Source organism: Apodemus sylvaticus, chromosome 9, assembly GCF_947179515.1.
Source record: "Apodemus sylvaticus chromosome 9, mApoSyl1.1, whole genome shotgun sequence".
NCBI lineage: Eukaryota > Metazoa > Chordata > Mammalia > Rodentia > Muridae > Apodemus > Apodemus sylvaticus.
Window position 1 is genome coordinate 26957747 of NC_067480.1, and position 13780 is coordinate 26971526.

General features: G+C 39.6%; 1 protein-coding gene across 3 annotated transcripts in view; it reads right to left on the reverse strand.

Moving 5' to 3' along the window:
• The window catches only part of Dis3l2 (DIS3 like 3'-5' exoribonuclease 2), a 345312-nt gene that overhangs the window by 105047 nt on the left and 226485 nt on the right, over positions 1-13780 (reverse strand). For all 3 annotated transcript variants that reach the window (XM_052192653.1, XM_052192651.1, XM_052192652.1), the window contains one exon: positions 13556-13635. In XM_052192653.1, coding sequence (XP_052048613.1) covers positions 13556-13635 — 80 coding nt within the window. The remainder of the gene's footprint in view (positions 1-13555; positions 13636-13780) is intronic.

The following is a 13780-nucleotide window of genomic DNA, read 5'->3' on the forward strand; positions in this document are numbered from 1 at the left end:
GCTATAAATGCTTTGTAAACAGTTATTTGGTTGCATTGTTTACAGAATAATGACAAGAGGAAACTACATGTTCAGTATGGATTCAACTTTAAAAAGTATAAAAAATTGTATCAGATGAACTGCTAGATGAGAATATGACAATGTAAAGGCTGAGGTACACATTTATTTGGCCCCAGTGATCTCCCCTTGTAGGCAGTATAAGGCCAGTCCATACAGTAGTGCTGAGATACTGAAGACTAACTGGAAAGCTTGACTAAGAGCCTGGGCCTACCTTTTTATCCTGTGTGTCCACAGAGTTGTGAGAGGGCACTGGGAATAGCTTCAAGGCATGGTAAAAGACACTGTTCATGCTTGTAGGAGCACAAGGGAATGTGGTTTCTTTAAAGCTACTGATGTTGCCAAAGATGCTGTAGACCCAGTATTTTACCACATAATGCAACCAGATGACCTGCTTCTTTGATACTGCCAAAGCAGTACACTAACAAGACAATTCATTTATTGTTGTTTGTAGAGCAGGCACAGGAACATTATTCTCCAAAAGGAATGGACCTCCCTAGTTATACTCTTCCCAGGAGGGGTCAAGTTCTGAGATAGAATTTTCACAAACACACCTAAGGTCTTTTTAGACGCTCTTAGGTCTAGACTGCTAAGGGGAAGGCATCAAGGTATGGGTGCTCACAGTGTGGGAGCGGATAGAGGCCCAAGTGGACCTAGATTTGAGAAGGGGACAGCAAGCCATTGCCATCTTTAATTTCTCCAGTTGTGCTTGAAGTACTGAGCAAAGGTTATGGGACTAGCCTTGAAGCAAAGTACTAAGCACTGTGAGCAACTGAAGTCAGCAAGCAGAAGAGCGTGTCCACAGGGACCAGGTACATGAGGACCAGCTGTCTGCCCACCTTTCTCCCAGATGGTTTTCAGGTAGCAAGGTTTCTTCTGTTAAAGAAATTTTCGTCCCTCTTGTGATGTGGTCCCTTGTGGTAACAGCTTCTAAATGACCCTGTGCTCACTTCTAGGGAACCAGGACAGCACAAGGCACATTCCAGAGTTAAGTGGCTCTTTCACGGTTTCAGAAAAGTAGGAAAGTGGAAACCTCAAAGCCTAAAGAAAGGCACATTTGGTACTCTGTGTAGAAAGCTGTGATGGATTAAACAGCCACAGAGAGCTGGGACAATCAAATTCATCAGGGCACATTAGAGGACCACACTAAGTGCCCCTGTTGTGCATGCCATCTGACTGGTCTTTGGGTGGAAGAAGAGAAGGAGACATGTTATGGCTAAACCTTAATTTTTGTTAATTTGGCAATGGATAATAAGAAATGTATATCAAATTTCCAAATCTATTTTTATTGTTGTTATTGATATTTTTCTTTTTTATTGAATATCATCTATTAATTAATTTATTTATTCACTTTACATCTCAATCACAGCCTTCCCGTCCTCCCAATTCCCCCTCGCACTGCTCCTACCCCCAACCCTGTTAATTTTTTTTAAAGTAATTTTTGCAATTAGTAATTGAATTATGGTCTAAGCATCTGAATGTATAATATCAATGATATTTGAAGTATGCTTAATGGTTTAATTTTATTTTTTAAAAAATAAGTATTTATAAGTCTTTCCTGTGTGTTGAAAAGCAACGATGCATGCACCAGCAGCTTTTGGCAGAGCTGCCAAGCGTGCTGGCCACTGACTGTCTTTATTTTCAGGGCCCTAATACTGGCAAAAATACCCAAAGTGTGTGCATCATGGCTATAGCCAGCTTTCTGCAGCAGAGCTTTGGGGTGAAAGGGAGAACCCAGTTCACTATATGGACATATAATAAGTACATTAAATAAGTTAAGTCTATGCCAGTTGTCAGTGGGAGCTGGCAAGATGCTATTGCTCTGTAACAGCCCAATTTTAATCTTTTGAAATTATATCTTAACTAATGGTTAGAAAAAATATACCAGGACAAATTATGTGTTTTTTAAATTTCTAATCACAGAGTAGGCAATAAATTCAGGTTTAAATTTTTGTCTTAGTTGTTACAGTGCTCACAAAACAAAGAAGGGTATCAACTAACTGTTTTTATTTTAAAAATCATCCAAAGGGTGGAGACTTCGGTCCTTCTTAGAAAGGGGATCAACATACCCATGGGAGGAGATACAGAGAGAAAGTATAGAGCAGAGTCTGAAGGAAAGGCCATCTAGAGACTGTCCCACCTGGGGATCTATCCCATATTAGTTACTAAACCCAGACACTATTGTGGATGCCAACATGTGCTTGCTGACAGGAGCCTGATAAAGCTGTCTCCTTAGAGGCTCTGCCAGTGCCTGACAAATACAGAGGTGGATGCTCACAGCCAACCATTGGACTGAGCACAGGGTCCCCAATGGAGGAGCTAGAGAAAGGACCCAAGGAGCTGAAGGGGTTTGCAGCCCCATAGGAGGAACAACAATATGAACTAACCAGTACCCCCACAGCTCCCAGAGACTAAACCACCAACCAAAGAGTTCACATGGAGGGATGATGGCCTTGTCAGACATCAAAGAGAGGAGAGGCTCTTGGTCCTGAGAAGGCTTGACACCCTAGTAGGGGAATGCCAGGACAGGGAAGCAGGAGTGGATGGGTTGTGGGGGGAGGAGATAGGGGGTTTCCAGAAGAGAAATGAGGAAAGGGGATAACATTTGATATGTAAATAACAAATATCTAATTAAAAAATTATCTTTTCATCATTTGTGCCTTCTGTGAGATTTTTTTTTCATGTGCCTGCATTATCCTATTTTTGTAATTACAATGTCTTAGAATTAGGGATTTCCATTTCTTCTTTTGTAAAAGATTTCAAGATCCCAATCTGTTAAATGACTTTGGAGACCGAATTTAAAGGAACTTTTTGTGTAGTCAGTTCCCATTCAAGGTGTTCAGAAAATAAATCCATGAAATGGATTCCTAGTGATGTTCTAAATATTTATCAAATAAGCAACCATTTCCTGTAGAAACATGAGACAGGCATTCATTTATTATAGTATGAGCACAGACAGACAGCAGAGCGGAGCCTTTGCTTCTAAGGGTTGGGCACAAGGGGCTCTGGGGCTGGCAGAAATGTCAGCTTCTCACAACACAATCTGTGTGGCCAGGGTCATAGCTAGTGGCTAGTGTGCCTTATGATCTATGACATAGTGATAGTCATTATTAAGCTGACACTAGCCAAATTCCTAGCAAAGGAGCCTAGACCATGTGCTAGATTTATATTAATATGTTCCAGGTCTCGGTTTAGTAGTGCTTCTAGGACTTTTGTCTTGGACTAAGTGCAAAGTCTTAATAAACTAAAAAAGGGCAAAGCTAATGGTTAAATTTCCCATTTGTATTTTATTTTCCAGAATACCAGTTTCATAGTTATTTCAGAAAGATTTAAAATCACTGTACTTTGCACAGAAAATAATAACTGCATCTTATATTTAAGAAGCATGCTTTGTAGTCTCTAGCTGTAAATGCCATATATTAGATAAGCTTTTAGAACAGATAGCAGCTATGTGGCTTAAATTTTCTGTAATTTTACTGAACTTCTGGTCTGTTTTATAGCATCATTTCCCAAGAAAGGTATATAAAATTATCCCATAGCAATAAAAAAATATCAACTCTTCTTTGTATTTCTGTTAAGTTTTGTTTTACATATTTTGAAACAAATTATTGGTCAATATTGTTAAGCATTATATTTTCTTGAATTGTCCATTTGTGGTCATAATTTAGTAAGTCTTTATATGTAGTAATACTTACTGCATTAAAACCTATTTGATGTAATCACGACTGAGCTATCAGAGGCTGTTACAATGTAAGACCAAGTATTTATTCATCATTATTCCCAAAGAGTGAGCAAACTAAATATATGTGTATTACATGCACTTTTATCTTAAAACATATTTGTAAGATTATCTATATTTTTCTTGTATATGTATCTTGATGATTTATAAAGGCTTTTATGGTAACCATTTTAAACAAAAAATATCTTTTAGAAAAGAGTCATTATTTTTTAAATTATATGTACAAGTGCATGTCTGTCCATGGGACTGTCTAGGTGGTGCGTCAGGAGCCTGTGGCAGCCTCCCCTCTGGAGCTGAGGTAAAGCCCTGGTAAGCTGCCTGATGGAGCTGCTAGGAGCTGAACCCGGGTCCTCTGAGCCAGCACATGTTCTTTACTCTGAGCCAACTCTAGAGCCCCCCAAGACAGTTTTTTCTTTCTTTTGAAAATTTTAAGTCTCAAATTTACATCTTAAAATGTATATGAAAGCACAAGTACACAAACTTTTAATGCACCTGTATACTAAGGGCATTTTCTTTTACTTGATGTTGATGATTTAACGGAAAGACTTTTGTTGCACTTCATATTGTGAAAATGATCAAACAGAGAGCCTTTATCTACAAGACTTTATAAACAATTATGCTATCAAATGTGAAGGCTTTTAAACTTGCCCAAAGATCCACCTCAGCATCTGGATTTCCTTCAACATCCTCCTCTAACTGGGCAACAGCATGACAGATAAAAAGCAAAATAAACCCAAACTACTACCACTACCTCACTTTAAAATGTAAAGAAATGTTGCTACAGGGAATGCCACTTGGACCCTCAACTGGCCACAATTTTTTCATAAAATCCAACCTACTTTAAAAAAAATGGTGAAGGAAGGATGGATGGACAAAGACATACAATTCAAACACAAACAGTTAGGTGGAGTATCTATAGCAATCGTCAGGTAGATAGAGGAGATAAAAGAGCCACTGCAGAAGAGTCAGCTTCCTGAGAGCTGTCACCTAGAAAATCTTCTTGTGCCTATGGACCAAGTTCTACCAAAGCCCAGTAAGTCCTCTACTTTCCCTTCCAACACGCACACATACTCACACATGCACATGCACATACTCGCATACCCACACACACAAGCAAGATAAAATTCTGCAGATATCTTTCCTCCTGGCAGAATGAATCATTTATAAGAAAAGTGACATGCTCTGGTTCTACTAAGTACAGCGAGAGAAAGATAACAGGCAGAAGTCAGAGAGAGACAGCTACTGAAAAGGCCCCAGCAAAAGTCCGGAGAAGAAAAGGTAGCCAATGTGATTCCAGGGTTTTGCTTGTTTGTTTATTTGCTTTACAACCCAATATTAGCCCTTCCTCTCCTCCCAGTACCCCTCACACAAACCTCCCTATTCCACCCTGCCCTTCTCTTTTGAGGAGAAGCCCCCCCTATGGCTGTCAAACCCTTACCTCCCCACAATTCTTCACAAATCTTGAAAGAACAATTCTAAACTTCAATTTGAAAAACAAAAAACCCAGGATAGTTAAAATGATCCTAAACAATAAAAGAACTTCTGGAGGTATAACTATCCCTGACCTCAAGCTATACTACAGAGCAATAGTAATAAAAACCTGCATGATATTGGTATAGAAATAGGCAGGTGGATCAATGGAATCAAATTGAAGACCCAGAAGTAAACCCACTACCTATGGACACTTGATTTTTGACAAAGAAGCCAAAACCATACATTGGAACAGGGAGAACATCTTCAATAAATGCTGCTGGTCTAATGCATGTAGAAGAACGCAAATAGAGCCATATTTATAACCCTGCATAAAACTGAAGTCCAAATGGATCAAAGACCTCAACTTAAAGCCATATACACTAAATCTAATAGAAGAGAAAGTGGGGAATAGCCTTGAACTCATTGGTGCAGGAGACAACTTCCTGAACAGAACACCAATGGCTCAGGCACTAAGGTCAAGAATTAATAAATGGGACCTCATGAAACTGAAAAGCTTCTGTAAGTCAAAGGACACTGTCATTAGGATAAAACGATAGCCTAAAGATTGGGAAAAGATCTTCACTAACCCTACATTTGACAGAGGGCTAATATCCAAAATATATAATGCACTCAAGAGAGACACCAACAATCCAGAAAACCCAATTAAAAATTAGGTACAGAGTTAAACAGAGAATTCTCAACAGAGGAATCTCAAATGACCAAGAAGCACCTAAACATGTTCAACATACTTAATTATCAGGGAAATATCAATCAAAACAGCTCTGAGACTCTACCTTATACCATCAGACTGGCTAAGGTTAAAACCTCAGGACAGCACATGCTGGCGAGGCTGTAGAGCTGGTAGCAGTGCAAACTTGTACAACCACTCTGGAAATCAACTTGGAAGCTTCTCAAGAGACTAAGACTAGGTCTACCTTAAGACCCAAGCAGACACTAAATAGTTAAGAATCACCAAGGAGACAAGCTTCTAGACTCCATGAGGAATTATTCAGCCTCTGGATATGCCTTCGAAGGAAGTGTATTGATTAGGTTAATTGAGCTGGGAAGACATAGACTTAAGTGGACAATATCATTCTTTGGGCTGTATAAAGAGAGAAGTTAGCTAAACACAAGCATTCATTGCTTTTTGTTTCCTGACTGTAGATGGGATGTGACTACCTGTCGTCAGCTCCTCTGCCTGATATTATCCTCCATGCTGCACTGTGCCTGTGAGCTGTAACTCAGATAAACCCTTTCTCCTCTGAGTTGTTTTTTGTCAGGGCTTTTTTAACCACGATGATAAGAAAATAAACTAAGACATCTGAGCAGTCAGAAAGCCTTGGTAGAAGAGAGGTATTTGAGAGCAGAGCAACACTGTACTCTTTGGAGGATTGAACACTGGAAGACATCCATTTCCTCATCTTTCTTCAAGGTAGGAGGAGGGCCCTTCTTTCAGTGAGTCAAATGAGGGGAGCAGGTAGGTAGCCCAGGTAAAGAGTTGGGCACTTGGGTTTGGAATTTCATGCTTTAGAGATGAAAGTGGATTTGCACCAGGGAGCCAGGAGACTCCACTGCCTTCTGTGCACAGTCCACTAGGAGAGAGTGATTTCCCAGCAGCACCTTCACTTCTGAGCGCAGAGGTGAGATCTCTACCTTCTCTCTAGAGGGGAACAGCTAGGAGCACCCAGGGCCTAAGATCAATGGAGCAGCTGGGACAGAAGTCTTCCTGCTGCCATTGGCACCAGGGAGCCAGGAGACTGTACAGCCTTCTGTGCACAGCCTGCCAGAGACAGTGATCTCCCAGCAGTGCTTTCACTTCTGAGCTCAGAGGAGTAATGAGCTTACAAGCCCACAGGAGGAACAAAGTCCAGCCAAAGACAACAATACCAACTAGCACCAGAGATAATCAGATGGCGAAAGGCAAGCACAAGAACTCTACCAACAGAAACCAAGGCCACATGGCAACATCAGAACCCAGTTCTCCCACTACAGCAAGTCCCAGATACCCCAACACACTGGAAAAGCAAGAGTCCCGATTTAAAATTGTATCTCATGATGCTGATAGAGGGCTTCAAGAAAGACTTAAGTAACTCCCTTAAAGAAATACAGGAGAATATTGGTCAACATGTAAAAGCCCTTAAAGAGGAAACACAAAAATCCCTTAAAGAAATACAGGAGATCATGGGTCAATAGGCAGAAGCCCTCAAAGAAGAAACATAAAAATCCCTTGAAGAATTATAGGAAAACACAATCAATCAAAGGAACTGAACAAAACCATCCAGGATCTAAAAGTGGAAGTAGAAACAATAAAGAAATCACAAAGTGAGTCCTTTCTGGAGATAGAAAACCTTGGAAGGAATTCAGGAGTCAAAAATGCAAGCATCAACAACAGTATACATGAGATAGAAGAAAGAACCTCAGGTGCTGAAGATACCATAGAAAACATTGACTCAACAGTCAAGGAAAATGCAAAATGCATAAAGCTGGTAAACCAAAACCTCCAGGAACTCCAGGACACAATGAGAACAAACCTAAGGGTTATAGGTATAGATGAGAGCAAAGATTTCCAACTTAAAGGGCCAGTGAATATCTTCAACAAAATTATGGAAGAAAACTTCCCTAACCTAGAGAAAGAGATGCCCATGAACATACAAGAAACCTTCAGAACTCCAAACAGACTGGACCAGAACAGAAACTCCTCCTAGCACAAAATAACATAAACACCAAATGCACTGAACAAAGAAAGAATATTAAAAGCAGTAAGGGAAAAAAAGCAAGTAACTTACAAAGGCAGATCTATCAGAATTTCACCAGACTTCTCACTAGAGAAGATGAAAGCTAGAAGATCCTGGGACATACATACAGACCTCATACAGACCCTAAGAGAACACAAATGCCAGCCCAGGCTACTATACCCAGCAAAACTCTCAATCATCATAGATGGAGAAACCAAGATATTCCATGATAAAACCAAATTTACACAATATCTGTCCACAAATCCAGCCCTCCAAAGGATAATAGATGGAAAAGGCCAACACAAGGAGGGAAACTACACCCTAGAAAAAGCAAGAAAGTAATCTTCTTCCAACAAACCCAAAAGAAGATACCCACACAAACATAAACATAAACATAAACAATAACATCAAAAATAACAGGAATAAACAATTATTCCTTAATATCTCTTAACAACAATGGACTCAACTCCCCAATGAGAAGACATAGGCTAGCAGAAATATTTCTCATGTAAATCTTCAATTTTATCAGAAAATGTTTGTAATTCCCCTTTTAATTAATTTAGTAATGTTTTTATGTCTACCATTTTATCTGCATTATTTTTCATGATAATCTTCATTTTAATATGTCTTTCTATACATTTCCTCTATTTTATCAGAAAGATTTTCAATTTAAATCTCTGATTTTATCACAAATGCTTCTAATTCCACCTTCAATTAATTTAGAAAGTTTTTATATCTACCATTTTATATGTAAAATTTTTCATGAGATAGTCAATTTTAATGTGTTTGTCTATATATTTCTTGAATTTTACCAGAAACATTTTCCATGTTAATCTTCAATTTTATCTGAAAATGTTTAAAATCCCACCTTCAATCAACTTAGAATTATCTTTAAGCATATCATTTTATCTGTATAATTTCCATGATAATCTTTAATTTTAACATGTTTTTCTATATATTTCTTCAATTTTATCAGAAATATTTTCCATGTGAATCATCAAGTTTATCAGAAAATGTTTATAATTCCACTTTCAATCAACTTAGGAATACTTTTATGCCTACTATTATTATATCTATATAAAATTTTCCATGATAATCTTCAATTCTAACATGTTTCCCTACATCTTTCTACAATTTTATCAGAAATATTTTCCATGTGAATCTTCAATTCTATCATAAAATGTTTCTATCTCATATTTCAATTAATTTAGCAATGTTTTTATGTGTACCACTTTACTCTTTAATTTTCCATGAAAATTGTCAATTTTAACATGTTTTTCTATGTATTGTTCTATTTTATCTCAAATATTTTCCATGTAAATCTTTAATTTTATCATAAAGTATTTTTACTTACCTTTTCAATAAAGAAAAAAAAAAGAGATGAAAGTGGCCAGGAGGAGACAAAAAGGATTTGACTATAGGTATCCAGATGCACATTCTGTTAATATCCCTGCTTAGTCATAGATAAAATCTAACTTCTAATCTCCATAAAACATCAAAATAAGTGGATTGTCCTCTTATTTTTCTTATTCATTCATTTTGTCAGTCATTCATTCTTCACTCATTCATCTTTCCTTTGTGGTTTTAACATTTTCATAAAACTGTGCAAGTATCAATCATGTAATTCCAGGACTCTTTAACATCTCTCCAAAAAAGAAGCCCAAGTTCATTAGCAGCTGTTCCCCTCTCCTATTCATTCACTTCTAAGGCCTGGCAAGGACAGCCTGACCATGTTCAATGATAGAGCAAACATTAGAGAATTCAAATTACAAAACAAGATGCTGTAGAATTATGGGGTTCCAGAATCAACCAAAGCTAAAGGCTCTGCCTGACAGGTTGCTAAAGAACCCATCTGCCTGACAGTTTGGTCTTTGACACTCATGGAAAAGCAGAAACTGAACAGAATGAGTACATATTATCCAGATCCCAATTCTTCCAGTAAAGACAAACTTTCTAGGAGAGCTTGCCAGCCAGGGAGCCCTACACCCTAGACCTCCAGAAGCCGGAAGACTCTATGACGTGGTGAATGGACTCAGCCACAAGGCATGAAAGAGTATTTAGGTTCCTTAGCTGACTGTGATTCAGAAGATAAATGATAGCTCTTGTTTAGACAGATTTTCACATGAGACACTGTATTTGTGCTGCAGGGCACTGAGGAGCATTAAGAGGAGTAACAAATGAGAAACTGCAGAAAGATAACAGTATTTCTGATTCTTTCAGGGGAGGATTTCCTAAGAGTCACACAATATTATGGCAGAACAGGCTGCCTTCAAAGTAACAAGTTCAAATGCAATCTGGATATTCAATAAAATGAATGCCACAAGAGTTACTAAGAAGCCAGAGGGTGAGCTTACAACTGTGGTATTCCCAGACTAATGTGAGGTCAACTGTGAGGTGTGTTGCAAGCAATCTGTTACAATCATAAAACACTGAACTGGATTTACTGTCTTTAGATTCTGGGGTATCATTACAATTCCACTTTTTATTAAATATTTTCTTAAGCAAAGTGAAAGGATCCCCATTGCTGGGAGTGCTCCTTCCTCTTAGGTGTTTGGGGCTGAAGGAGTGTATCCCAGATTAGAGTCATGAGAGAAGCTCTGCTTTGGAAGGGAGATGTGGACACACTTCCTCCTTCTTTCAGTTAATTTTAACACTTTACACAATTGGTTGTCTGTAGCTTCTATCTGATAGGAAAGACCTGGGTGTACCCTGAACTCTGTGAAAGGAAACATGGTCATCAGAAAGCTCTATCTGCCTGTAGAGTTGATTTTTCACATAACAGCCATTCAGATGATTTCTGTGATACCAAAGAAAAACATGCCTCTTACACAGTACTTTATTTAAATAAACATAGATTAGGTAAATACGGCCAGAAAAAATTATTTGTTTTTTTGTTTGTTTGTTTGTTTTGGTTTTTTGGTTTTTTGGATTTGGTTTTTTTGAGACAGGGTTTCTCTGTATAGCCCTGGCTGTCCTGGAACTCACTCCGTAGACCCGGCTGGCCTCGAACTCAGAAATCTGCCTGCCTCTGCCTCCCAAGTTCTGGGATTACAGGGGTGCACTACCACGCCCGGTTCATTATTTGCTTTTTAAAACAGTAAATATTTTTCTCTAAGTAGGAACTCACACGAAGTGGTAACTAATGGAACCTGAACTTAGACACGGCCATCCGGATCCAAACTGGGCTTGCCCATTTGTTTTTTATCTGGATAAAATGATCCTGGCAGAACCAGCTGTCCCAGTAGCCAACTGTGGAAGTGCCACCATAAAAATACTTGACTGACTACCTCAGCCTTTCCCAAGACTTTGCTGGTTTCTTCCTTTTGCTGCTGCCCCACCATATGCGCAGATGTCAACTGTCTCTCTGGAATGCAAGAAATACCAAGCACATAGAAGACATTGGTCACCTGGTGCAATGGGTGACCACTGGGCAGCTTGGGATTTTTGGCACTTCATAATTTTTACTACAAAGGTTTTTTTCATTATAAAGCTACTATTAACACATTATAAAATTTGTATAGTACAGCAGAGAGGAAAATGGCCTGTGATGCCACTGTCCTCGGAGGCTCACTCTCTGGACTGGGTATGCTGCTTGTCTCCCCTCAGGGCTCTCCTGCTATAGGTTTATGACACCATCTACTCAGTTTCTTTATTCTCTTGACCTTTAAAAATCGGTTAGCAGTGATTCATATAAATGCATATCATGAGACAGGCAACTCCATGTGGTAGCCTGTTCAAAACCAGCATGTCCTCCTGATTTTCCGGTTTTTACCTGTGGACAGTTCCCTACCATCCAGGATGACCCACCTCTGTCTTTTCTTTTTCCCTTCTGCCACCTGTTTCCACAGATTCTTCTCTTCTTATCTCTGTTTCCTCACCCCTCATGCTTATAATCTTCAGCCCAGGTCTGTATGCCTACACTTGTGAAGTTTCTCTGGCATTTTCCTAGCCTACCTCTTCTCCTTTTCCTTTAGTCTTTTGATAACTTATTTCCCTTGCTGTGGCTGAATTCCTGCAGGACAATGTCTCTGTGGTTTTCTATGGTCTGACAAAACATTATTTGCTGCTAATCTGCTTTTCTTGCAGCACCTCCTCTCCCCTGTTTTCTCCATGAAACCTTTGCCCTCATACTTGCATACCAGACATAAAGTGGCTCTGCAGAGTGAGTGAGGAAAGACATATGCTGGCTACCTGCTCTCCCTGCAAGTTCAAGAGTTTGAGCCTAGCAGAGATAGAGAAACAGATCTTGGATTTCTGCTATAAACAACTTAAAACTAGAGAGAATAAATGGAGCAGCTGTTTCAACACTAACAGAGAGGAGCTGAATCCCAAGGGGAGGAAGGCCCGGCATCGCCAGGCCTCTGCCTTGGGTACTGCTCATATTGGTGTTTTGGAGAGTAGGATCTGCAAAGAGAAAAGGCTTGCTCAAGTCCCTGTGCACAGCAGAGCGTGCTCAGAATGTACAGCTCTAGGCCAAAGTTTGCTCTTGTAAATAGGCTGCTCTAATTTTAGATTATAGAAACATACAACTGAGAGTACTGTGCTGAGGATACAGTAACGAGCATTGCCCAGCACACATGAGTCTTAGCCACAGGATTATTAGTGGGGTGGGTAGAGAGAGCTCCTACTAAAAGAAGCTAAGCAGTTTTAGGCAGCATGTTCTGTCTCTTAGCTTCTGTCTGCCAATCATCACTATTTATTGCAACAGAGACGGAAACACAGAAGTTTGCACCAGAGGAAGATGAGGGGTAAATACTTTGAAAGTGGGTCATTAATGCTCTGTGGCAGACTAAGATAAAAAGATGCACATACCTCACTGGTACACCATCAAAGGCTATGTTAGTCTAATGTAATCTTCAAGAATAATCAATGTCACAATAGTAACCAAGGCACCCCTAAGAAAAGGGTCAGACATACCTAGAAAATATATCTGCGGGGATGGAGGGAACTGTTAGGGTTTTTTTTTTTTTCCTTACACCGTCCATAGGTCCTTTGACAATCAGCTGCTGCTATTGCTACTACAATGATCTATGACTGAGACCCTGACTTTTCAAAGGCCCTTAACAGTTGGCCATTCATAATCTCTCTCTCTCTCTCTTTTTTAAAAGATTTATTTTATGTATGCAAGTACACTGTCACTGTCTTCAGACATACCAGAAGAGGGCATTGGATCCCATTGGATGGTTGTGAGTCACCATCTAGGAGTGCTGCTGGGAGTTGAACTCAGGACCTCTGGAAGAGCAGTCAGTACAAGCAGTCAGTGCTCTCAACCGCTGAGCCATCACTCCAGCTCTCACAATCTTTTTAATGGACAAAGAGCTACAGGGAGTAGAGGACTTTTTGCAGGTCAGGCCTAGATAACCATGTCTCAGGAGGAAGAGCCTACGGCTGCCCACTCTACTTAGCTTGTATAGACAACTTCAGGAATGAAGCAACCCCATCCTTGCCCATTTGGCTGCTGAAACAGCACAAGGAAGCCTGACATGGGTATACAGCATGCAGGTGTGTAGGCTGCCTCCTGCACAGAGCAGCAGCCGGATTTCTATCCTACCGTCAGTGAGTCGCCTGCAGGAGAGGGCATCATCAAGGTCTCGAGCAGTTGATGGGTCAATGGTGAAGATACAGTCTTTTCTAGGAAAGATGGAAAGCAGAATTATCACAAATAATATACTGTCACAGGATGTTACAGAACAGTTTGTTTTGCACATAAGGAGAGAAATATGAGTCTGGAAGAGACAGAGATGTGATCACCATTCTCTTCCTCTCTGTGACTTGA